Below are 27,728 nucleotides of genomic sequence, written 5' to 3' on the forward strand. Positions count from 1 at the left end.
AGATTTATACATCATCTGAAAGCTGAATAAATAAGCTTTCCATTGGATGTATGGTTTGTTAGGATCAGACAATATTTGTCAATGTCGAGACAACTATTCAAAAATGTAAAGTTGTCCAAATTAAGTTCTTAGCAATGCATATTGTGTAGCACATTTTTGGCAAATGCAGAGCAAATATGTGACAAAACCAGTTCTCAGTAACAATATATATTTGAAGCCATAGCTAAAACTCACTAAGATATTAAGTAAAGATCATGTTCCAAGAAGATATTTTGTAAATTTCCTACCATAAATATCAAAACTTGGTTTTTGTTTAGTAATATGCATTGCTAAGAACTTAATTTGGACAACTTAATCTACCTTTTATTTTTTTATTTTTTTTAACCTAAAACATTTAAATGGTGTTTTAGTCTAATGTCATTTGTGGAATTACTTCATTTTCTTTAGCAAAATATTTGTTATCTTATGATTTTTGTTTTTATTAAATATGGCCCTGCTTTTGTGAGACCTGCTCTAGCATTTGCAATAATTAAAATATGCATATTGTTATAGTTTCCACATTTATGCAAACACAATTTTTGTGTGGAGCTCATATTTAGCAGATATCCACCTTCACCTTATTTTTCCGCTATCGACTCGACTTTGTTTTGCTGCTTGATATTGCAAATTGGTGCATCTTACCATTTAATTTTAATGTATTATCTTAATTATGGACACACTGGTTTGTAGCAAACAGATATACCATTTACTGCACTTTGTTATTCTTCTCGTTATTTCCTTATAGTGGCTAATGGACCAGAAAACTTGCCCATAGGCTTACTTACTTACAATAAGGTGGATAAGGAAATAAGAAAAACAACAAGATAATATATTAAAATAATATGTTAAGATATGCCAATTTGCAACAATAAACAGCAAAACCAACTCTATCATAGAGCTAAAATTTGCTTTGTGGATGAGACCGGAAGTCATACCTGTAAAATTTACAAATGGCCGCGCCCACTCTTACAGGAACGAAAAACATGGTCTGACTAGCTTCTAATCTGCACTTTATCGTTATAAAGCATTTGAATGCTGTTCAAGTCTTTAATTTGTAATTTGTGGGAAATTAAGTCGGTTTAGTATATACTTAAAACGACCTTCCACCAATCCCTCAACACTCGCACTCTTCTTATCGCCAGTGGCACTCTTGCGAGTGCATATATACAGCTGAAGTGACCGTGATGCTGAGAGCTCCGCTCGCTCCCTCACTAGTCACTTGAAACTCTCGAGGGGAGGAGTTGAGCAGTGCCACATGTCTTAGGCTATAAATCTGGGGTGACCCATCTTCAGACTAAGCCGAAGGACTTACTAGGTCAGAGGGATCCCTGAAGCGGACAAGCATGCCGGCAAAACCAGCCCCAATAAAGAAGTCGGCAAAGGCCGCCAAGAAGGAGGAACCCGCACCGGCACCCGCTCCCGCGCCCGAACCAGCGCCCGAGCCCGCACCTGAGCCAGCACCCGCTGAGCCTGCCCCCGCCGAAGCCGCTCCAGCGGAGGCCGCCCCAGCTGAAGGAGCCCCGGCGGAGGCACCTCCCGCGGAAGCCCCACCTGCTGAAGCTCCACCAGCCGAACCCGCTGCAGGTACTGAGTGTGTATGGAGACCACAAACTTACTCATGGATCTTAAAAAGTGCATTCTAAATGGATACTTTTATTGGATGAACTGTACAAGCTATTATTCTAAGAGGAAAATCAGTCGTATTTCTGTCCAGGTTTTAAGAAAAAAATAATTAATTTGCATAAACAGTAATGATAGTGATTCAGTCACCATTCTATATTTAAACGAGTGCATTTAAAAATGGAGTGCTGGTGAGAACTTTTGTATAAATGATTCTAAAAATAGGTGTCTTTATGCAAAATAGTTTATCTTTTCTTACAATGATGTTTTTATGAAATATGACCCTGCTTCTGTAGGATCCACTCTATCTTTTGTAATAATAAATGCAAACAAACACACACACACACACACACACACACACACACACACATGCATGTTATGCCATTTAACAATTACTTCCTAATGCATGAGAACTCGGTGCACATTGCTACTGGAGCCAAGAACTCTTGGTAGCTACTTGGAAAACGTCTGACTACAGCTGATGGTGGTTTAAAAAAAAAACACCAGTGAGCGTTCACACCTGTTAGCCTCTCCTCACTTCTACACTTTACTGAACATACCAGCTGTTCGCTCTGATCTAGTCGACGCTTATTTTGCAACTTTTGCTCTACTCTAAGTGTGTGATTTCCAGGTAAAACTTATGCCTAATATTTAACTCTTTTTCTTAATTTCATTTAACTTTTTAGATTAAAATGCCTTTTTCAAAAATACCCTGGTAGCCATAGTTTCCTTTAAAATATCATATTACTACTAGTATTTACTTGTAGTTTAAAGTACTGTGGCAGTACTATGGTATAATGAAGAATGTAGTACCATGTTAATTTTTGGCACTTTTTGTAATTGAATGTTTTTTTGTTTTTTTGTTTTAAATAGAAAGAAAAGGATTTTTACAACGAATGCAAAATAATTAGTTGCAAACAATGTTATTGCATCCAGCGTCTGCAGAGCATAAATCTTAATTTGAGCTTCTACAGAAGCCCAATTACTATAATGTGTGGTCGTTCACATTATAATCTGTTCTGTTCTCTGACAAAAGCAAAGCATGCTTTTCACCACCTGTGCAATTATTATTTTAACACCATCTATATCCACTGAGGCCTTATAAGCCAGAGGTATTTAGAGCTTGTGGGCAGCGCAGACAATTCTATTTACAGCCCCGCAGAGAGCTTTAACACAATGCATGAAAGAAATACTAAATATTTAACTATGATGTTTTACTTAGTGAGCCCAGTCTTTTCCAGTTGCAAAGTAAGTTCATGATTAGAGGGAAGTTTTCAGTAGAAATATTCTTGATATTAAATGATGATAGCATAAACAATATCAGACAAGCACAAACATGGATGAATATCAGTTATATTCATCATTTTGTGTACAGCTTAAATGTTATCGCTAAATTCATTTTGTATTGTTTATATATGGTTTAAATACTAAAAATAAACTTGAAACAGATAATGTGCGCTATTCATCCAGTCGGACTCCATTATCTGTGGATGCCAGGATTCTTAAAATGACCAAATATTGTTTTGACGTATCGATGTGTACTTGTTTCTGTTTTTAAAAATATATTCTGTGCATGCACAAACCTGAAATATTTGGTCCATTCTAACATTCTACTAACATTTACAAATGATTTGCTGGCCACATTGCATTAGAAGCTGTTGCAAACGCTGCTGAGGCCCCGCTAATGGTAAAAGCAGTGGTAAGCCAATGGTAAACAGCTGTTGTACATTTATTTGACACGCTGCATTTGCACAGTACTGGAAAAAGTCAACATGAAAGGCAAAAAGCAAGCAATTTTAAAAGCACATTCAAATTTGTTAATAATGTACCCAATTTCAATGTGTCTGTTTTGATTTCATGTTGACTTTCTGATTTAATCGATGCTTATTTTCTAATAAAGGCAATGTTAGAAATGCACCATTTTATAATGAAGGTATTGAATTTGTAAACTATGTGCTGAGATCATATTTTGCGTTATGCTAAAACTTGACTTGAGCTATTATTTCGTAATGTTTGACTAAGCTAATGCCTGAAGCTTTATTATATGCTGCTTTTATTAATGTGCCCATTTAACACCAGCTGATGCTGAAGCTCCACCTGCTGAGGAAATCAAAGCACCTACACCTCCTCCGCCTGCAGGTAAACCCATGGGGAATCGCTTCAAAACTGCTTCAGATCAACTACGTTGTGTCATTTCCAATTGAAACATTAGTGCCTGATTTCAATTTGAAATACTCAATCTGTGTTTTCATCTCCAGAGCCCACCAGCGAGCCTCTCGAGCTCGGCGTTGAGGATGTCAATGACACTTCTGTCACTATCTCATGGAGACCACCAGCCACCATTGGAAACTCTGGTCTGGATGGATACACCGTGGAAATCTGCAAGGAAGGAAGTGAGTCTGATGTGAATTTAATAGTATATAGAGGTAGAAATCTGATCTTGCATAGCACGTTGCCCACAAAAATGCCTTTTTTGTTCTCAATCTTTAGATCAAAAACACTGCCTCGTATGACTAAACAGGGGTAATAAAGCTCTCAATGAGGATTAACCTAAGATCTAAAGCCTTTTCATGTTATTATAGTGGCCTGCCAAGCACTTGCATTCATTTGCATCTTGAAATGCCACCTCACAATGCCGTACCTTAAATTAAATTGAGCAAATATGTTCATTAGCATTTTATTGGCTGGCCAAAGCTCTCAGTTGCACCTGTCCCCAATATGTCAACAGCAACATGTACACCCACCTCAGTTGTGTCCCTATATGGAGTGAGGCATTTCTAGAAGTGCCACGCACAAGTCTGACGGCAGAAAAGCACATGTCAGTTGCATACGTAAATACAGTTAAACTTGCTGATACAGCCTTTAAACAATGCAAATATGTTCTGAAAAAGGTACATTTCAAAATAGTATTAAAAACTTTATAATATCTGTATACCAAATTTTATTTAAATATCGCCTATTAAAAAAGTAGTTGATTTAAAAAGTGTTTAATGTAAAGTTCAAGTCTATTAACATATTTACTGATATAAAAATATATAATCATCATATTTGTTAAATGCAAAATATTTAAAGTGTACCTAAAGTAATAGTTTCACTTTAGCAAAATCAAATATACTTAAGTATATCTTTAGTTGGATTTCAGCACTATTTTCGCACAGTTAAAGTACAGTAAGTACAAAAATAGTTGTTCCAATTTAGCAGGCATTACGTATACTGGTTTAGTATGCTACAAGTACAATTGCAGTTTATATTTATTAAGTGCATATGTACATGTATTTGCATGAAACAAATATATTTTAAATACATTTTACATATTCTTTTTTTTTTACTAGGGTCACAGTTAGTGTGAAATTATTTATCAATCCATTTTTATGATTATTAATGGAATGCAATAAAATTATTCAAAGTTATTTATATTTTTGTGTATTATTAAAATCATTTACAAATTTATTATTTTTAAAATAATACTTTAATAATATTTTATATTATGTTTTAAATAATATTCTATTCATTTTATTTACAAATTGCTAATATGAAAGCTTTAAAACAATGTACACAGTTAATCAACAATCAACGTTTATGATTCTTAATGGTATGCAAATCTTAGAACAACACCTGAGATTTTTAGATTTTGACATTTTATTAAATAAAATAATAAAAGTTATTATTATTTAAATAACTGAATGCATTTCAAAATGTGTATTTCTTCATTAATGCCAATAGATTTTTTTTTATGCATTTTATTTTAAAATTGTCATTCCAAAAGCTGTACAATTAATGCTCACAGTTTAAAAATATTTCTTTTATGATTGTTAATTGATGCAAATGTAAGTTAATACTTACAAACTAAAACTAATAAAATTATTATTATAACTAAGTATTGTTATTTAAATTTCACCTTTCAAAAAGCATTACAATCAATGCACAATTAATCAACAATCCATTTTATGACAGTTATTGGGATGCAAATCACATTGGATTTTCTTGCAACTAATTTTTTATTTTTCCATCCGAGCTGGTGACTGGAAAGCCGCTAATGAGGAGCCGACTGTGTCCTGCCGTTACATCATTAAGAACCAGACCACCGGTGACCGCCTGAACATCAGGGTGGTGGCCGTAAACCCTGGCGGCCGCAGCCCTCCTGCCACTCTGGCCGACTCTGTCATGGTTAGAGAGGTTGTGGGTAAGTTAACATTTTACTTAATAATACCATTTTTTTCAGGTTTCATCTTGTTTGGCCACACTGCAAAGTGCAACTGGTGACATAAAACAATGACCAAGCTAAAAATGACAAGCTTAATGTATTGCTAAAGTAGACACCAAATGACTGTGGTGATGATATGTTTATGAGCCAGACTGAACTGTTTCATAATGTGTACCCTCTCAATTTCCAGATTGTTCTTTCCCCACTGCATCTAGGCCAGTTTTCCTTAGACATAATTACTGTACATGTTGGAACATAGAGTTACCCAGCCATTGCTGCTTTAAAGATTGGGGGCCAGCTCTTGAGTCTCAAGTATTCCAGACCTCAGAGCTATCTAGAGAGGTGAAATTGTTACCACGTCAAGCCCACCGCTCATGCTGTTCTACAGTGCCCCCTAATTGGCTCTGAGAGGTTGCCAGTTGTGAAAAAATAAATCGGAATAAATCTACCTGACAAGCGTCTGGCTTTAGTGCGAAGAGGTGTTGCCTTACAAACCTGCGCAGATCAGACAGCAGTGTCAAAAACGTATTTTTGCTAGAAAAAAAATATGCATGATGCTTTGTTGTTTTTTAAAATAGGTTTCGACATCTGAGATGTGAAATATTGTGTAGCAACAAAACCGGTTAAAATTGAAGTATGCTACATTTGGCCCCATTATCGCAGCCGTTATGTAAACTAGTTTTCGTGTATGATTGCTTGCAGTCAGTTTACACTTTAAGAGTGTCCGACGTCTAAAGAAAGAAATCATAAATGTAGAATGGAAAGTCAAGGGGGATTGGAGTGTAACTTGAATCCGGTCTACGCAAAAGAGGGGGTGGGAAATTTTGGCAGATCTCCGATTAAAGGTCTTCTTTCTGCATTCCCTCCAATGCATGGAGGCATGTCATGAATGGTCTTTTCCAATATGAAAACGCTCATTTGAAAAAAGTTGGTTGGTAAGTGGTGTGCATTAACAAGGATTACATGCAGAAGGTTTTACATGGCTTCAAAGCCATTGACAGCTAACCGCCTGGACCCGTGTCAAGCTACTTCCTTTAAGAGCGATGGCGACAAGTGTGAATGGGTCGAGTCGGAGGGTGGGATACATTTCCCAAATGTTCTCGCACTGCATAAGGAGTCAAATAGCATCTAAGGTTACCCCATGAGACTTTTTAGCTCGCCAGAGATGCTATGTTTATTTAGAGGCATGCTGTAGCTTGTAAGAGTTAGCATCTGGCTAATGCTTCAAGGGGTTTTCCAGATACCAATTCACCTTTATATACGCATTGCATTGGTGTTTCTGGAATGATTGTTCAACTGCAACGCAAAGATGCAGCCTTTGGAATTATTGTTAATTCAGCAGTTTTAATGTAACTAAAGCCTTCATAAGTTATTAGTGGCTGGGGTGTAATAGGACTGATCTATTTAAAGCCGTGATGAGTCCAGCAGAGCCAGTGCTAGCATGTTGGCTAGCTCCAGATCTGTCATCTTAATGACTCCTCGCAATGTGTTTAGCCTTTGGTTTCCTTCTGTGTTTAATTTATGTGCTGCTAATGGTTTTGCAGAAGTTATTGGTAGTTTTTTTGCTGTAGACTTTAACCAACGTTAGATGCAATGTAACAGGCCTACTGCAGCTAAGGATGAAATTACAGTTAGCTTGCATTCTGGAAGCCCAGGTCATGTTAAGGTTAGCAAGTCAGTTTTCTGGTTCAATAAATAGTGCTATCCCAGCCGACATGGGAGGTTCTCAGAACTTTGGGTAACATTTTGGGAAGGTTCTCTTGGAATGTTAATGTAATGTTTATTGGTGTCAAATTATTAAAATGTTACTACTTGTTTTAGATTGTTCACAGAACATTTAAATGTAACATTCCCATAATGTTTCCATAATTAAAAAATGGAATGTTTCCTTAATGTTCACACAACACAATGTAACTTTTTAAATGTTCAGAGAATTTTCAGAAATAACTTTCTTTGAATATATATATATATATATATAGGTTTTCCATCTCTTAAGCCTAGGGATTCTTCTCAATATTTTTGAGATGACTGACAATAAAAATGAAAATTGAGTAGGTTTGTTTTTATGAGCCAAAACAAAGGGGAAAGTATTTCTTAAAAAAAAAAAGTTGTTCTGTTTTCAAGCAATCGGGCATGTCCACAAAGAAGAAATGGTTCTGTAAAATCTCAGTCAAGAAATGTGACCCTGGACCACAAAACCAGTCATAAGTAGCTTGGGTATGTTTATCTCATATCATAGCCAACAATATACTTTATGGGTCAAAATTATCGATTTTTCTTTTATGCCAAACACCATTAGGAGATTAAATAGAGATCATGTTCCATGAAAATATTTTGTAAATTTCCTACTGTAAATATATTAAAACGTAATTTTTAATTAGTAACATGCATTTGAATAGATTTTCAAATAGTTGTATCTCGGGCAAATATTGTCCTATCCTAACAAACCATACATCAATGCAAACTTATTATTCAACTTTCAGTTGATGTATAAATCTCAATTTCATCAGACTGGTTCTGTGGTCCAGGGTTTAATGTTTAAAAGCATACTGTATTATGTAATCATTTTATATATCTTTTTTTGCTCCCAACAGATCGCCCCAAAATCCGTCTGCCACGTTTCCTGAGGCAGCGCTATGTGAAAAATGTTGGAGAGAAGATCAACCTGGTTATTCCCTTCAGTGTATGTAGTCTATTGACAAATGTCAAGTTTACTGAAAATGCGTGATTATAACTCTTTCAAAGGCAGCTAAACTTTGTCTTGCTTATTCATACGACAGAATAAAATGGCTACATTGGTTTTTCCGGATGTATACACATACATTTTAACATGACAAGGAATAAATTTAGAATAAAAATACTAAAAATACTGTGGAATAATAACTCTAACATGCTAGTCTTATTCAAGTAGTGTGTTGCTCCAAACTTTTAAAACTGATTTATTATTTATTAAAACCTTCCTACTAAATCAAAAAGTTGCATTGGATATATAGCAGGGCTTGTACTATTTTTTGTTGTTGCTTTAAACAGCCAGAAGCCTTGTTTACATCACAGCCAAGATGTACAGTAGGATTTACCACTTAGTAACACTAATCACACCCTTATAAAAAGAAGTACACTTTAGCATGTGTTAAAAATTTCAGGTAATGTTTTCAGACACACTGCATATTATTTGCATTAAAATGAAAATGTTTTATAGTTTAAATTTGTAACTGCAATTTACTTTTAGGGCGCTTTTTTAACATACTAAGACTTACATCTGTCATAATTACTTAGGTTGTCTCTGAAATATGGTTAAAGTGCACTGCCAAATGTGCTGACAAGCATTTATGTTAAACTTAATTTTACTAAATTAAAAATACTTTTACTGTAGATGTAATATTGTAAAGAATATACAGTTCAAATGAAAACTTAAATGCATGACAAAAGATTTTAAAACAGTGATTTAATTTGACATTATTACAAATGTGGAACGTGTTTTCTTTAAGTACACTTAAGTGGCCTTTTTCATTAATATTATAGCATCTGCAAGTGCAGTTTTGTTTTGTTTCTTTTTGTTTGTTTGTTTGTTTTTTCAAAATATACTTTTAAGATTTAAAATTATGTTTTAAGTGCATTTATGTCAGTTTCAAGTGAATATATCTGGAAAAGTTCATTTTGTCAGTTAATTTGCAGCTAAACCTGTCTTATTTTCTTACCTTCAGGGCAAACCACAACCTGTTGTGTCATGGACAAAGGATGGCCAGCCTGTGGATACTAAAAAGGTGAACATCCGCAACAGCGACAAGGACAGCATCTTCTTCATCCGTGGCGCCGAGAGAGCTGACTCCGGCGTGTATGAGATGTGTGTGAAAGTGGAAAGCTTTGAAGACAAAGCCCAGCTGACTCTGCAGATTGTTGGTAAGTGTTCATACACAGCAAAGACTGTGGTTTATATTCGTTTTTAGGTTGTATTTTAACAAATATCTTGTTGACCTGTTCACCAGAGTTGCCTGGACCTCCAGCCACTGTCAAAATCGTGGACACCTGGGGTTTCAATGTTGCTCTGGAATGGACCGAACCCAAGGATAATGGAAACACAACAATCACCGGATACACCATCCAGAAGGCTGACAAAAAAACAGGGGTAGGGGCTTTTTAAAAAAAATTAATTTATGAAAAAATGCCAAGGTGTTATTGTGACATTGCAATAGCATTTTTTGGGACATTTACCATGACAGCGCCATGTTTGTTTGGACAAGGTGCCATGTTTTTTACATGGTATTCTTAAAAGTGCCTTGAAGTACACAGAATGCGGCTTGCATCTAAAAAGGCATGACGCAGTGCTCAGAAATGATATTTTAAAAAAGCACAGCACAGAATGCTGCTTCCATGTTGCCGTCAAATAATAATAAATAAAAAAACATTTGTCATGCCAACAGTGTTGGGGTAATGCCTTACAAGTAACTCAAGTTACGTAATCCGATTACTTTTTTCAAGTAACTAGTAATGTAACATTGCTTTTTAATTTACAAGAAAATACTTGTAAAACTTGTTACTTATTTTTTTCAAATAAGTAACACCAGTTACTTTTTTTCTCGTTTATTGATTAAAGCTCTCCTGTTCCCATGTTGAGAGAAATTGGGAGTACAATGTTACTTTAGTTCTAGAATAAATGTGAACATGCATTAATTCATTTCACTCACTCACACAAAAAAACCCTGATTCAGTATTTCTCAAAATAAATAAAAACAGTGAATTGCAATGCAGTAATTAAATGTTAAATAATACAAATATCCTTTATGTATCCAATGCTATTTTATTAACCAGTGTCTTATCTGCTGACCTTCGATAATCCAATTCAACCACACTAATAAGCAAAAATTACTCAAGATAAACTAACCTTTGTTTTTCTTTTTTTTTTCCATTGCTGAAGAGTGTTGAACTTTCTTCTTCTGCTGTGAATTTACTTTTTTTAGCCTGAGGCTTTTGGTGTGAAAATGCTTCACTTTTGCCAAAAATAATACAAATCTAACTTTTTATGTTAAGAACAAGCAAGCAAGCAAGCCCAGATTTAAAAAGTAAGGCAAAAGTATTACTTTGCATGAAAAGTAACTAAGTAATGTAATTAGGTATTTTTAATGAAGTTTTTTTAACGCAGTATTGTAATGCAATAATTTTTAAAAGTAACTTTTCCCAACACCGCCAACTTGCTACTGTAAACAAAAGCTCACGCTGCTTGCCCCGCCTCCGGGGCCTTCTGATTGGTCCACTGTTTTGGAACTGACATTGAGCGCAGCTGCATGGAAAAGTTGAAATTCAACGTCTTAAAAACAGAGCGCTCAAGTGCGAAATGCTGAAGAGTGCAAAAGCCAAACATGTCCATCTAGTGCAGGGGTCCCCAAACTTTTTTCTGAGAGGGCCACATAATTTTAGTTTCTTTACTGGGGGGCTGGGTCGGTTTATAAAAGAAAATACCAAGGGCCTGGACTAGTATTATTGTTATTTTATTATGATTTTACCTGTATTTATTCTGCCTTTTAATGCTAGAATAATTTATTTTGTTATGCACCACACAGGCTAATTATCATTTCTTTTCAAAAGATATACAGGTGCATCTCAATAAATTAGAATGTCATGGAAAAGTTCATTTATTTCAGTAATTCAACTCAAATTGTGAAACCTGTGTATTAAATAAATTTAATGCACACAGACTGAAGTAGTTTATGTCTTTAGTTCTTTTAATTGTGTTGATTTGGCTCACATTTAACAAAAACCCACCAATTCACTTTCAACAAATTAGAATATGGTGACATGCTAATCAGATTATCAACTCAAAACACCTGGTCTCTCAGTGTGGTTCACTAGGCTACACATTCATGGGGAAGACTGCTGATCTGACAGTTGTCCAGAAGACAAGCATTGATACCCTTCACAAGGAGGGTAAGCCACAAACATTCATTGCCAATGAAGCTGGCTGTTCACAGAGTGCTGTATCCAAGCATGTTAACAGAAAGTTGAGTTGAAGGAAAAAGAAAAAGATGCACAACTAACCAAGAGAACCGCAGCCTTGAGAGGCTTGTCAAGCAAAATCTGCCTTCATTTTCAGCGCTTCCACAGACTTTTCAACTGGGAATGGGGGCACTGGTTTCTCAGCTGAAAAACTTTGGGTAACTGGGAGATGAGTGAAGTCTTGCTTTTGCACCTGTCCCACAAGCACTGCTAGTTTCACCTCAAAAGGGTCATTTTGTCATCGCTCTGAATTTTCTAGCTGGCTCGCGCATCACCTGTTCGATTGCGATGACACATTATGTTGAAAACCATTCTGTTGGTGAATTTAACAAATAATTAGGCTATGTTAATAATTAAGGGAAATTTTTAGTTTGAAAGTCAACCTTTATTATCAAATACCGATATGATATAAGTAAAACATATATTTAAAAATTTTCATTGTCATTTTTCATTTTCAAAATATTTCTCTGGCATTGTCCAGAGGGCCGGTCCAAATGTGAGGGCGGGCCGCATTCGGCCCGCGGGCCTTATGCTGCGTTCACACCGCCCAAACCGTCATGCGTCAGTTGCGGCAAGATTACATGTAAAGTCAATGGTTGAGTCCGTCAGAGGTCCGTCAGAGGCTCTGCGTTGCGTTGTGTCCGTTGGATCCGTCAACTTTTCAAGCGTTACCTGCGTTTCAAGCGTCAACGCAGCCAACGCAAGCAAGCAAGTTCAGCTAGTTGAACTTTTGACGGACTTAACGCACTTGACGCAGTGCGTCAACCAATCAGAGCGTCTCACTGTAGCGACGTCACCACACGTATTTTGAATGAAGCGGGAGCAGAAAAAACAACAACATACAATTCTCTGCGATTGAAGACGGCTACAAACTTATTCTAGCCGTCTGCAATCGCAGAGAATTGTATGATCCGTCCTCGTTGTTGTATAAAGACAGGGATGTAAAGGAACTTGCTTGGATGAAGATCGCTGAAGAGATCGGGTTGTCAAATCTTTTCTCAACGTAATTATTTCCCATTTCGTTAGCTAGCGAAACATGTTCATGAGAGGATTCCAAAATGTCCAGTCCCAATAGTTTGCCATGGTTTATTCAGGGGAAGTGTGCAGAAAACTAGATGCGTTGGGAGCGTTGCCTGACGTGTGCAGTGTGAACGCACCAAAAAGCAAGCGTTGCCAGCTTCAACGTACATGCAGAGCCGGATTAATGCAAAGGCAAACTAGGCACGTGCCTAGGGCCCGATTGGCGGGATGGGGCCCAGACAGAGGGACAAAAAAAAATAAAAAAAATAGATAAATAAATAAATAAATAAAATGTACAAATGTCCTATCTACAATTTATTTCAATATTTATTAATTAACTAAAAATAGTGACGATGTTTATCTTAACCATAGACTGTTACATTACCTCACATTAATGCCAGTATATATATCAGTGATGCGCGGGTTGATCCAAAATGAGCGGGTGCCTGCGGTCACCCGCGGTTACGAATAAAAAAAATATTTTAATGATTTTTTGTTAATGATATTCGGGTCGCAGTCGGTCGGGTCGTTTGAAATAAAGATGCCAATTAAACCTTTGTAATTTATATAGTACTAGACACGATTTTCTATGAAATACATATACTTATTGGCTGAATAATATTTACCTTTTGAATGTTAAACGTTATTAAATGTAGAAAAATGCCCGATTTCCCAACAGGTTGAACTGAGCAATGCCATTTTTATAGGCTACTATATAGAATTATTAGACACATTTCACTATGTCTTTTTAAATGCCTAGGTCTGTTTAATTTCCTTAATTATAAAATTTCTAGCACTATTTTTAAACGTTTATTCAAGCAATAATATATAAATTATCTCATACACGCTTGTTTAAAACCAGGGATTAATAACGAAATTCATGTAAAAACGGTATGTTTTCTTTACATTTCCAGAGAGCGAAACGAACGAAATTAAACACTCAAAGCACTATAATTTCCTTATTCATTTGATAAAACTATATATAAAATAATATTATTTTGTCATATTCGTGATTCCTGAATTTCTATATGAAAACTTCGTTTTGAAGTGCATTCGTTTGTATAAGAAAATTCGTTAACCTAGCCTATTAAGTTTAAATATTCTTGATAATTTTTAGAAAAAGTTAAAAGTTAAGAAAAAAGGAATTAGCTTGTAGTCTATATATATTTAGGGCTACAGGCTAATATTTTTCTTAACTTTTATTACACTGTAAATCGAAATAAAATTATTCTTGATCATATTTAACATCGCAGAATCACTGACATAATTTAGAGTATTTCGAAAACGAAACTATTTAAATCTGTATAAAGGAAAGACAAAATAAATCACAATAAGAACAATATGTATTTTTCTTCTAATCAAGAACATTTCTTTTGACAAAATTACCTAATAAATGCCGAATGATGTTTGATAGTGAACGCATCTCCACCGCATAGCCGCATAATCGCTGGTGTCAGTCACAAATATTAAACATGCGGGTCAGGAAGCGGGTCAGGTACAATTTACTTTTTTTTTTTTTTTTTTGCGGTCCAAGTTGCGGGCGGGTTAGTTGAAAACGTCGGTCGCGTTCGGGTTGTATATACATTGACCCGCGCATCACTGATATATATAGAGGCGCCAGCTAAACCAGATAAAGTTATTTGCTCTGTTTACATAGTTTACTGACACCTATTGGTTATTTACTGATACTACTGCCTTAACAATGACACTCCCAATGGATGAGGATAATTTAATAGCATTTAATAGAGCCGTGTAATGACGTATAAATAATGAATATCAAAAAATAGTCTGATAGACTGTTTAATATACAACACATGACTTATTTTGGTATACAAACAACCAATTTGTAACTAAAGACTAGGCTATGTAAAATGTGAATTAACTTGTATTAGTAACTTTGGTAAGTTTCAGATTTCAATTCATAAATAACATCGATGGAGGGGGGCCCAAAAAATGCAGCCTGCCTAGTGTAGTCCATTTATTTAATCCGGCTCTGCGTACATGCGTCAAACTAGATGCGTTAGGTGCGTTGCCTGACGCAGACAAAGTGTGCGGTGTGAACGCACCATTACGGTGCATTCACACTACAGCGTCAAATTTGCGCTCAGTGTCGCTGGCAATGCTACAACGCCACTGCTTTGGGGTGTGTCAAATTTAGGGCTGAGCATGCCTCTGAAAAACAATGTTCACACCCTATTTACGTTCCATTGTCTTCTTTTAACGGCGGTTCGCAAACTAAACTGTAGCGTATACTAACAACATGCAAAGTACATTTACTTTTGCGTGACTTTTTCAATAATATGTGATTTCAGCTCAGTAATCCACCAGTTTCGGTAACACGCGTCATAATCTGCCCTTGCCTACTTCTCACAGCGATTGGTTGTCGCCCAGCGTTTTGCACTCGAGATTTGCATAAAGTTGAGGAATGCCCAACCTTTTGACGCTCTCAGCTGCTCTCAACGCTTTCTCCGCGCCGCTTCCAATCCCAAAATGCACCACGCGACCGTTTACGCTCAACTTCCACATGAATTAATTGAAAACGCTCGCTTCGCCCCGCTCGCTACGTGCCAGTGTGAACGCACCGTTAGTTTGGGGACCCCTGATCGAGCGCATGTTTACATAGCAAAACAATGGAAAATAGCACATTGGATTGGAAAAATGCATTCTGTCTGAATAGCCTCTGAGAGTTTCTTAATGTTAAAATACTTTTTACTATCCAAGCTCAACATGCAGACAGCTATAATTAGCCTTTTTCACAAAAATCGAAAATTACGTCAGTGCAGGGTAAAGTTAGTTCTGCTACAGGTCTGCGCCTATTATATTAATATGCCCTTGTCTCAAATAATGCTTCTTACCCTACATATGCATGACCGGAAGGAAGAGTAAAACACTGGTATATATCATAGTATCTATTTTGTAAAAATAGACTTTGATTCCCGAACTTACTCTTGTTAAAAAGTTTGAAAAAGGCTAATTGTGCTACTCATAGTTTCGTTTTCTCACATTTTAACTTTTTTGAATATACTTTGACCAATGGCGTGAGTTGGGGGCGGGACTATGTGTTCATTGTATCAATGGCTGATTGGGGGAGGGGCGTGTTCATAAAACTTTTCTGAAAACTTAGTTTATTCATGCTGTTTCTTTCGGTGGCACTAGTCGTCAAATGATCAAGTTAACTCAGTTGTTCACTGTTAATGACTGGAGTTCACTGACCTATGCTATTGTCCCTCCACAGGACTGGTTCACAGTACTGGAGCATTATCACAGAATGAATGCCACTATTTCAGACCTGATCATGGGTAACACCTACATCTTCAGAGTCTTCACTGAGAACAAATGTGGAATCAGTCAAGAAGCCACCGTTACAAAGGCCTCAGCCACCATCCAGAAGACAGGTGAACCAGCTTTTCTGCATTTTGTATATTTGACATGAAGTATCTGCAGTGCTGCATACTTGGAGGTCAATGACATTTCGATTTATATGTACATCATGTAAAAGCGTGAATGTGGCACCTGGGGGGTGTTCCATAAAACAAGTTTACCAAATAAGCCAGGCTTATTTCAGTTAGTCTAACTTATTGTCACTTGATTTGGCTCAAAATAAGTCAGACTAACTGAAATAAGCCTGACTTATTTGGTAAACTTGTTTTATGGAACACCCCCCTGGTATTGTCCAGTGTTATTTTAGTATTATTTATAGTCTATACTATTATATTTATGTATATATTATATTTATAAATAATAGTTTTCATTTTAAACTTTGCTTATTATAATGCTAAATATTTTCTTTGTAATTTATGTGCTTTTGGAATTTTTTGCACTTTTTTTTTTTTACTAAAGAGCAAAAATATTACTATTTATTTATTTTATTAGTTTATTTTATTTCAGTTCTGTTTTTAGTACAGTTTATCATTTTTTCAGCTTTATTTTTTTAACAAAAATGTTTTAGTAGTTTTATTTTTAGTTAATGATATTAACCCTGGTCATATCATTTGTGACCCTGGACCACAAAACCAGTCTTAGCAATATCCAAAAATAAATTGTATGGGTCAAAATGATCTATTTTTCTTTTATGCCCAAAATCTTTCGGATATTAAGAAAAGATCATGAAGATATTTTGTTAATTTCCTACCGTAAATATATGAAAACTTAATTTTTGATTAGTAATATACATTGCTAAGAACTTCATTTGGACAACTTTAAAGGCGATTTTCTCAAACCCTCAAAATTTCAAATAATTGTGTCTCGGCCAAATATTGTCCTATCCTAACAAACCATACCTCAATAGAAAGATTATTTATTCAGCTTCTTAATTTCCAAAAAATTGACCCTTGTGACAGGTTTTGTGGTCCAGGGTCACATTGGATATTTATGCATTTGGCAGATACTTTTTTTCCAGTGTGACTTGCATGTAATTTACAAATATTTACAGAAAAGTTTGCAGAAAAAAAAACATGAACCCAACATTTGCTGCAGAAATGCATTTGTTAACTGAGAAAATCTTGCAGTGTTTTTCAGTCATCCAAATCATGTTATTCCTACTTCACTTATCTTCATCATGTGTTTTTAGGCATTGACTACAAGCCTCCAGAGTACAAGGAACATGACTTCAGCGAGGCACCCAAATTCACCACCCCCCTGGCAGACCACAGCACTACTGTTGGCTATAACACCAAGCTGCTTTGCTCCGTTAGGGGATTCCCTAAGGTACATTGTTTTTCATGCATCCACAAGCAGAAACAGAGTTCTGGGAATAGCTTTTAGAATGTTAGTTGGAAAAGTTATTTGGTCTTTAATAACATTCTCAACTTTTGCACAAAAGGATTTTTTATATATTGTTTTTGCAAAATATTCTAGTTTTTAAAATGTTACTGCTTGTTAGTTTCAAAAGTAACATTCCCATAATGTTTGCAAAATTCTATTCCCTTAACATTCACATACCTAAAACATTTTCTTGGTTAAGTTTTATTAAAAAATAAGTTTTGAGATGATTCAAGTAGAAGGCCTGTTGTTCTTATATTTTATCTAAACGAATTAAACTTTAATGCACATGTTCAACATGCCACAGATGTCCCATTTAGTGCATGTCCTGCATACTGTACATTTTTAAAATCGAATGGTTTTTAAGCTGCATGCAACTGATTTTAGTGCACACTACAGATGCAATGTACTTGCATGCATTTCTGAGTACATCCAAATGTGATTTGGGTAGCTTATCGGAAAACGGCCGGTGGTCCTTTACAGTCAACTTTGGATCAGATCACCTGTAAATGACCTCTGACTTCTATATCCATTCATCATTATGCCCAGATCAGCCTTATGCAATTCACGAATGTGTTCAATTATTGTAAAGATGCTGTTGATAGGTATTTTGTAATGAAGTCTATTACAAAATCAGCACTTAATCCATCAAGAGCTGTTCAACAGTTCAGTGTAGGAATCCGGCTCTAACATGCCACCAGAGATAGTGCAACTTCTAGAGGGGAAAGATAACTAGACGGGGGAACAGCATGAGCTGGATAAGTGGGATTCCTACATCACTATGACAGGATGAGCTTCCAAACACCGATATGTGGAGGCCATGACACTGGGGATCAGACAGATGCATGAGTGAAAGTGTCCAGAATTAACACTCACCTAGCGCCAAATGCAAGTAAAAATAGCTTTGGTGGGTAAAATAAAAAACAGCCAGTGGACGCAAACTTTATAAGGAAATGTGACCATGCATGTTTAGATGAATGAGAAGTGTACCACAACAAGTTACACGTTTTCTAAAATGTTAGGTTTAAATATGCAATTAAAGCATTATTTAATGAAATATGCACTAATTTGCATACATTTCTAGTACAAAAATCTAAACTATAGATGAAGTCAGCTTCACAATTCTTGTTTAATATTTTTGACATATTAGAGTCAAATGTTTTTACAGAGGGAGTTTTGGGGATCTCATTTTGTCACTCCATAATTCAGAAAATACTTTTACTATTTTCCAAGTTTTTGGAGGAATAAAATGTATATAATCAAGTTAATTATATATGAACAAATCCCTCTGTAAAAACCTTAAGGATATAGACAGAAATAAAAATGTAAAGTGTGGTGTGTGTAAGTGCTACTGAAGTGGAGATTTATGGCTCAGTGTAGAAGAAAAAACTCATTTAGAGAAAACGGCCTTTAAATTATGGATTGTAATTGAAATCTTTAGACACAAATAGATAAAGTGCTATAAAAGAAAACATCTTTTGGATGTTTTCTTTCCACTAGTCTGGAAAAACACTTTATAAAAAACCAAAAAGCCCAAAATCTCAAACTTAGCAGGTGCATGACAAAATTGCTCTCTTTCACACCTAAAAATGTGAAAATGTTCCAAGAGGAGATTTGTTTGCAGCAGTGCTAGAAAAATATTTTTTGGCTCCCTAAAGAAGCTTTTAGTGAACAAGAAAATTTTAATAATCAAAAAAACCTTTTTCCATTATAAATAACCTTTTGATCAATGGAAATGGTTGACGACAATAAGAGTGTAAGAACCCATTTCATAATCTCTTTTTCATAATTTGAAGTATGTTTTAATAATCAAAAGACCCTTTTCCACTATTAAGAACCTTTTGTGGGATGGAAAGGTTCTTTATGGAACCTTTGATGCCAGTCTTAAGAGTGTGGCTAAAAGTTTGCAAAATAGCTACAATTCCATTGTCTTTGTCCATTTTTTCACCAATTTCAGATTGCAGATGTCACATTTTTTGTTTTCGGACTTCTTTGCAGCCCAAGATTGAGTGGATGAAGAATCAGATGATCATTGGTGACGACCCCAAGTTCAGGCAAATGAACAACCAGGGCATCTGCTCCCTAGAGATCCGCAAGCCCGGCAACTTTGACGGTGGCGTCTACACCTGCAGAGCCAGGAACGAGCACGGAGAGGCCTTGGTTACCTGCAAACTGGAGGTTAAACGTAAGTGACTATTGTAGACTTGAGTGTGTTCTTAAGAGTCAGTGATATGATTTTGGTCTGCTTTGAAACATGCAAAAATGTATTTCTAGTCATGATGAGTATGTGACAGAGTCAGTCGGGGTTTCCAGGTTCTTACAACAAAAAATCTACCAATTGCTACTCAAAACTAGTCCAAAACTAGCCCAGTTGCATTTCGGTGGTGGGTTCCCCTGGTAAAATTACATGTAAAAACAACCCTCCCGATTCCGCTGTAAAATGACTGACTTGGCAACACTGGTCTCAGTCTTGATTGACAGCATTATAAACCACATAGAGAAGCGTTTGCTGACCTTAGTGAGTCTTTCAGAGTTTTTCCGTTATCACGGAAAACATTGAACACCAGGGACTGATTTCAAAGCCCGGAAATGTCTATAGAGACTAAACGCTTTATCTAATTATGCTCAGCTCCATAATATTTCATGGGCTTGACTAATTCTTTTGGAGTGCAATGGCTGTGAAATCATTTTCTGAAAGTCATTATGAATGTCTGGAAAAGTTGTGGCATTTCGTTTGGTCTAAAAAGACAGATGAGCAAGAATTGAATTATGATCCATTAGCAGACTTGAATCAAAGGATCTAAATATTCAGAAGGACTGCATATTATATTGGGTTATGGGCAAAAGACTGAAAACATACATTTAAATAATTTCTTTGTAAGTGTAGATTAGTCACGACCACATTTAGAGTGATTTAACATCATTTTATCTATTTATGAACTAAATCAAGAAGATTTAGCTGGTGCTGGAATGAAACTCTGTATGTTAGAGTACCATAGAAGTTTATCTGGGATGGCTTTTTATTTTCAGTATGTATATGAATTATGAAATATTTCCATATTAAGTCACCAACACAAAATTGTTCTCTTTCACTCTTAAAAAATGTTAAAATGTTCAAAGAGGGGATTGTTTTTTGCAGCAATGCTAGGAAAAATATTGTTGGTTCCCTAAAGAAGCTTTCAGTGGAGAAGACAACTTTAATAATAAAAAACATTTTCCATCATAAATAACCTTTTGATTAACTGTAAAGGTTAATGACATTGATGACAATAAGATTGTAAAAAATGTTTTTTTTTCACAATTTGAAGTATGTTTTAATAATCAAATACCTTTTTCCACTATTTGTTGAATAGAAAGGTTCAGTGAATGTTTAATAAAGAACCATTCTTAAGAGTGTGACTTGAAAAAAAAAAGTTTGCAAAATAGCTCTTTTCATTGTCTTGGTCCAGTTTTTTTTCACCAATTTTTAGATTGTAAATGTCACACTTTTGTTTAAAAAAAAAACTGAAAATGTACATGGCTCTTTGTAAGTGTAGATTTAGTCACAGCCACATTTAGAGAGATTTAACTTCATTTTATCCATTTATAAATGAAATCAAGAAGATTTTGCTGGTGCTGGAATGAAACTCTGTATGTTAGAGAGCCATAGAAGTTTATCTGGGATGCCTAGTTTTTATTTTCAGTATGTAATATTTCCATATTAAGTCACCAACACAAAATTGTTCTCTTTTACTCTTAAAAATGTGAAAATGTTCCAAGAGGGGATTTTTGGTTCCCTAAAGAAGCTTTCAGTGGAGAAGACAACTTTAATAATAATAATAAAAAAAACCTTTTCCAATATAAATCACCTTTTGATCAACGAAAAGGTTAATGACATTGATGACAATAAAAGTGTAAAAAAACTATTTTTTTTTAAATAATTAGAAGTATGTTTATAAAAAATCTAAGAGCCTTTTCCACTATAAAGAACTTTTTGTTGAATAGAAAGGTTGCATGGATGTTTAATAAAGAACCATTCTTAAGAGTGTGACTTTAGCCAATGTGGCTAAAAAAAGTTTGCAAAATAGCTTTCAATTGTCTTTTTTCATTTTGTCACCAATCACAGATTGCAAATGTCACATTTTTGTTTAAAAGGCTGAAAACGTACATTTAAACTGTCTCTCTGTAAGTGTAGATTTAGTCATGGCCACATTTAGAGTGATTTAACATGATTTAATCTATTTACAAATGAAATAAAGAAGATTTATTCCTGGTGCTGGAATAAAACTCTTTATGTTAGAAAGAAAAACTGAATCGTAAGTAATGATATAAAACGCTGTGATGATAAAAACAAATGTGTAAATGTGTAAACTAGATATCTAGGTCTATTAGATGAGACAGTAATGATAGTCAGATGATCTTTAGTGTGTTGCACGATTGAAAACATTCCCATGCCCAGTTCAAATCAAATGGAGCACCACTTTATGGATGTCTAATATCAGTGTAATCCAATCTAAGCTATGCTAATACAAACGCTTAATCTGATCTGGTACCTGATTTTATGTTCAACTTAGCGCTCCACATGCATCTCTACTTGGTCGGACATTTTTATTGTTATTGTCACATGATTTACAGCCTTTTGAAAGCAGAGGAGATGAACATGTCAGACAGAACAAGAGACCGCACATGTCTGAGATAAAGCTCAAGTGTCGCTGGATGGTTAACATGCATGTTTATTTGGGTGATAACTTTACAGACATTTATCCCACACATACTGTTTTGTAAGCCACTGCATTCTTGCTTTCGTTCCCAACAGAGCCTGTGATTGCTGATGCCGATAAGAAATAAGTTCAACACCCACGTTCATACAGGTCAGTCTATTTTTAGATGTGTTCAGGGCTTTAAAGCACCAGATTGATTTTACTTCATTGCTGTACTTAAATATTACAGTACTGTTACACTGCAAAAAATGCTTTTCTTACTTAGATTCTTTGTGTTGTTTCCAGCCAAAATGTTTAAAAATTCTTAAATCAAGAAGGTTTTTCTAGACGAGTAAAAAAATTTTTTATTTCATTTTTAGAAAAAAAAAAAAAAACAAGTCAAAATTAAGTGTGTTTTTGCTTGGAAAAAGCAAAATAATCTGGCAATAGGGTAAGAAAAGAATATCTTATTTCAAACAGAAAACAAGAATATTTCTCTTATCCCATTGGCAGATTATTTTGACAATAACAAGACAATAATATTTACTCATCTAGATTTTTTTTTTTTTTTTTAGATATTTTGGCTGGAAACAAGACAAAAAATGTAATTAAATTGATCAAAAAGTGACAGTAAAGACATTTATGGTTTTACATAAATTTATATTTAAAATAAATGCTGTTCAGAGAATCCTAAAATAAACTGCATCACGGTTTCCACAAAAATATGAAGCAGCACAACTGTTTTCAACATTGATAATAATCAGAAATGTTTCTCGAGAAGCGATTCAGCATATTAGAATGATTTCTGAAGGATCATTTGACAATAAAGACTGAGGGAATGATGCTGAAATTGCAGCTTTGATCGCAGAAATAAATTACACTTTACAATATATTCTGATAGAAATAAAATTATAATAATATTTAAAAATATTTCTGATTTTACAGTATTTTTGTAATAAATAAATAGAGCCTCGGTAAGACTTCTGAACTTTAAATGCATTCCAAAGCAAAAATGATATACTGTATTTTACTCCTTATTTCATTTAGGCCTACAAATGAGCCTCATCAAATATATAAATAAAAGATTTAATATTGTTGATTTTGTACAGCTGTAAGACGTTTAATTGTATGTTTTTTTTAATTATTATTTTATTATTTTATTTTTGACACAAATATAGACTTTGGTTTTGATATTGCCCTAAAAAACAAAACATAATATAACATTTAATAATAAAAATAAAAAAACATACTTACTCCTTATTGTCACCAATAATGTACCAGCTTGAGTTTTTGCTTTGGAGAAGGAGCTTTGGATTGCCAAAAGGAGATTTGGTTCTCCATCTATTTGGGTCTTGACAAGACATCTGTCTTCCCCCCCTGAGCCTGACCTTACATGGGGGACACTAAACTTGGAGATTGCGGCCCCTGCTGCTGGAAGTGTCCGAGTGGCAATTCCCCATAAATTAAACTCGTTATGACTCTATACGTGTTCCACCAGAGAGACTAAATTACATCCGCCTGACTGTGCACCGTTAGACTCTGATGAGTCCTCAGACATCTCCTGTTAGATCTTACCTCAGAAACACTCAGCAAAACAGTAAAGCAGAGTTTATGTCGCTTGGAGTGTTAGAACTATTTCAGGCCGACTGACACCTGTTCCTTGTTCCTCCTCTCTGCATGCACTCTAGTCCCAAATAAGGAACAGAAAAATGTGGGATCCCTCTCAAAAGGTGAGAACTCAGTCCAGCTTTAACATCAGTTCTGAAAAGCCACTTTCAACGCTATTATAAGACATATATGCAGCAACCACATATCAGTTGAATCCTACAGTATATTAATGCAGAAAGTTGATATCCTGTTTGTTGGTAGAAGAATTGTTTAGTCTAATTATTATATATTTACACATTTGTAGAACAGTGTGTAGTCTTTTTGTTTTTATTATTTATAATTATCGTTTTATTTTTTCATCCCATTTTAAAATGGTCACTTTTTACAAATAGTTAATATTATTATTAATAATAAGAAGTATAAACACGTTTTCTGCAGAGAATTCATTAACCATTTTAATAGTTTAAAGCAGTGTTATTATTGTATTACTGATGTACTATTATCATTTTTGTTAATATTTTTAATAATATTTTATTTTTATAGTTTCTGTTTTCACTTTCACTTTAGGTTTATTCATTTGTTTGGTGATTTTTTTTTATTTATTTAAAAAAATTCTCCCTTTTTAGTTTTACAATGGTTAATTGTATTGTTAATTATAAGAAGAATAAATGTAGTTCATAAACTATTTTAATGGTTTAAAGCAGTGTTATTATTGTAATACTGATGTACTATCATTTTTGTTAATATTTTTAACAAAATTTTACTTTTATAGTTTCTGTTTTCACTTTCACTTTAGGTTTATTCATTTGTTTGGTAATATTTATTTATTTTTGTACATTTTTATATATTTTCTTTTTTCTTTTTGGTTTGACAATGGTTAAGGGTATAAATAATTAATTGTATTGTTAGTTAGGTTTATTAATTTGTTTGGTGATTTTTTATTATTATTATTGTTGTTTTATATTATATTTATTTTTTGTCTCTTTTTAGTTTTACAGTGGTTTAAGTAAATAGTTTATTTTATTGTTAATTATAAAAAGAATAAATACAAGTTCTGCCAAGGAATGTAGTTCAAAATTATTTTAATGGCTTGAAGCAGTGTTATTTTAGTATTATAGTTTTTGTTAATTTTTTTTATTTAATTTTTATAGTCTTCACTTTCACTTAAGGTTTATTAATTTGTTTGGTGATTTAATTTTTATATATTTTTTTCCCCCTTTTTAGTTTTACACTGGTTATTAATTGTATTGTTAATAATAAAAAAAGAAATACATGTTCTGTCAAGGAATGTAGTTCATTTACTATTTTAATGCAGCTTAAAGCAGTTTTGTTTTAGTATCACTGATATTTACCTTTATAGTTTTTGTTAATATTTGTATTATATAATATTTATAATAATTCGATTTTATTTGTATAGTTTTATTTATATATTGCAATTTGATATGCATGTCCATATATTATTTATTGCTTGTTATTTATTAGTTTTTTGTGTATTTAGTTTTAGTGCTTAAATTTAAACTTAACAGAAATTAGTACTTTTACTTTGCCAGCTAGCTAAAATGTGACCCTGGACCACAAAACCAGTCATAAGGTTAAATTTTACAAAACTTAGATGTATACATCATATGAAAGCTGAATAAGCTTTCTATTGGTCTATTGTTTGTTAGGATAGGACAATATTTGGCCGAGATACAACTATTTGAAAATCTGAAATCTGAGGATGCAAAAAAATTAAAATACTGAGAAAATCACCTTTAAAGTTGTCCAAATTAAGGTCTTAACAAAGCATATTACTAATCAAAAATTACATTTTGATACATTTATAGTAGGAATTTTTACAAGAAATCTTCATGGAACGTGATCTTTACTTAATTTCCTAATGATTTTTGGCATAAAATTAAAATCAATGATTTTGACCCATACAATGTATTTTTGGCTATTGCTACAAATATACCCCAGCGACTTAAGACTGGTTTTGTGGTCCAGGGTCACAAATAAGGTTTTTAAATAGTTTTTTTATTTGTATAAAACAACTTGGAGCTTTAATATGCGTATCTAGTTATATGCCATATGTAATTTTATTACTACTAATTTTATTCTTTCTTTCACTTTTGTAGGATTGTGAAGACCTCTTTTGCTGATGAAGAAAAAAATCATGTACATATGAAATAAAAATATATATAAAAATAGACATTTTCCTCCTTTTTCATAATTGAATGCTTGGCCTCATAATTATGAAAAAGCACATATATTTATTATATGGACATTGACATCAGCAGCTGCCTGTGACATGTACTGATTCTTGTCTGTGTATCACTGCACATACTCGTCCCTGACTGAGTCCAGTGATGTAACTCGAATCAAGTCCCATCCGGACCAACAGGAGTGTTTGTTCAATTAAACCATAGCCTTTCACGCACATGATGTCTTTTGTCATTTGTCATAATGTCAGCCAATGTACCATTTACAGGAATGTTGAAGATTCAACAGGCTGAGTGACCCTGAACACTGTCTACGGCAGAGCTTTGGAAGACTGAATAGGGTGACATTCATTAGTATGGAAATTATTTCTTACTATGACGCAAACTTTGTACAGACACCTTCTCGACCAGTGGAAACTCGACTGAGAGCGGACGGGTAACCAAAGGTCACACACACACACACACACACACACACACACACACACACACTAAGATAAATGTGTCTGTGAGAATGCAAAGACTTTGAAAGACTTGGAAAGTGCTATGCCTGATGTTCATTATCGACTTCTCAAGGTTCCTGACAGAAACCTAAAGCCTAGTGCTCATTTAGTTTGGCCAGCATCATGAAACCCTAAGCCAACAAGTAAGTAAACTTACTGATGCAAATGCCTGTTGGAATATGAGAAATAAAACTCATTTAGTAAGGTTTTGACCTTTTTTATGTAGTTGACCCTAACCAATATGCGACCCTGGACCACAAAACCAGCCTTAAGTAGCACAGGTATATTTATAGAAATAGCTAACAATACATTGTATGGGTCAGAATTATCCATTTTCTTTTATGCTAAAAAAATTAGGATATTAATTAAAGATTATGGTCCGTGAAGATATTTAGTCAATTTCCTACAGTAAATATAGCTAAACTTATTTTTTGATTAATAATATGGATTGCTAAGAACTTCATTTGGACAACTTTAAAGGCAATTTTCTCAATATTTGGACTTTTTTGACCCTCAGATTCCAGATTTTCAAATATTTCAAATGTCCCAAATATTGTCCTATCCTAACAAACCATACATCAATGGAAAGCTTATTCATTTCAGATGATGTATAAATCTGAATAATAATAAAAAGACCCTTATGACTGGTTTTGTGGTCCAGGGTCACATATGATCATTTATACAATCTCAATGGATCTCATACTGTAGAATAGTTTTGATTCACTAGAAAACTACTGTAATAATTTTTTTTATCTTTTTAAACACTTTTAAAAGCAATAAAGGTAGACATTTTTTCATAATGTTTAACATTTAAGTGCAACTCTAGTGATACGATATGATGGTGTAACATCAGGACTGGATTTAAGGTTAAAGCATTGCTTAAAATGAGACTTTGGTTGATAATAATGCTGGACATTTTTAAAAAGTTTGGATATTCACATATAACATGTGAAGTGTCATTAAATTGAATATATTGTAGTTAGTATACCTTGTTTGTGTAATTATCCACCTTTTTCTTCAATGCAGAAGTAAGCCTATGGGCGAGACTTCCGGTTCGTAATCAGCTATTGGGAAATAATGAGAAGAACATCGTGCAGTAAACAAT

At 34.3% G+C, this 27,728-nt stretch overlaps 1 protein-coding gene across 2 annotated transcripts; it reads left to right on the forward strand.

Moving 5' to 3' along the window:
• The first annotated feature begins 1,322 nt into the window (after positions 1-1,322).
• mybphb (myosin binding protein Hb) lies at positions 1,323-26,341 on the forward strand. Of its 2 annotated transcripts, XM_073852229.1 has the most exons (13): positions 1,323-1,623; positions 3,739-3,798; positions 3,918-4,052; positions 5,675-5,842; positions 8,458-8,546; positions 9,568-9,763; positions 9,850-9,989; positions 16,110-16,269; positions 17,445-17,581; positions 19,634-19,820; positions 22,431-22,485; positions 24,003-24,044; positions 26,040-26,341. In XM_073852229.1, exons 1-11 carry the CDS (start codon positions 1,383-1,385, stop codon positions 22,460-22,462), a joined length of 1,545 nt encoding a protein of 514 aa, XP_073708330.1. In that variant the 5' UTR covers positions 1,323-1,382; the 3' UTR covers positions 22,463-22,485; positions 24,003-24,044; positions 26,040-26,341. The 2 variants fall into 2 exon arrangements, with proteins under 2 accessions (XP_073708330.1, XP_073708331.1); XM_073852230.1 differs by lacking the exon at positions 3,739-3,798 and having other exon boundaries at positions 1,326-1,623.
• The last annotated feature ends 1,387 nt before the right edge of the window (positions 26,342-27,728 follow it).

The sequence above is a fragment of the Garra rufa genome, chromosome 12 (assembly GCF_049309525.1).
Source record: "Garra rufa chromosome 12, GarRuf1.0, whole genome shotgun sequence".
NCBI lineage: Eukaryota > Metazoa > Chordata > Actinopteri > Cypriniformes > Cyprinidae > Garra > Garra rufa.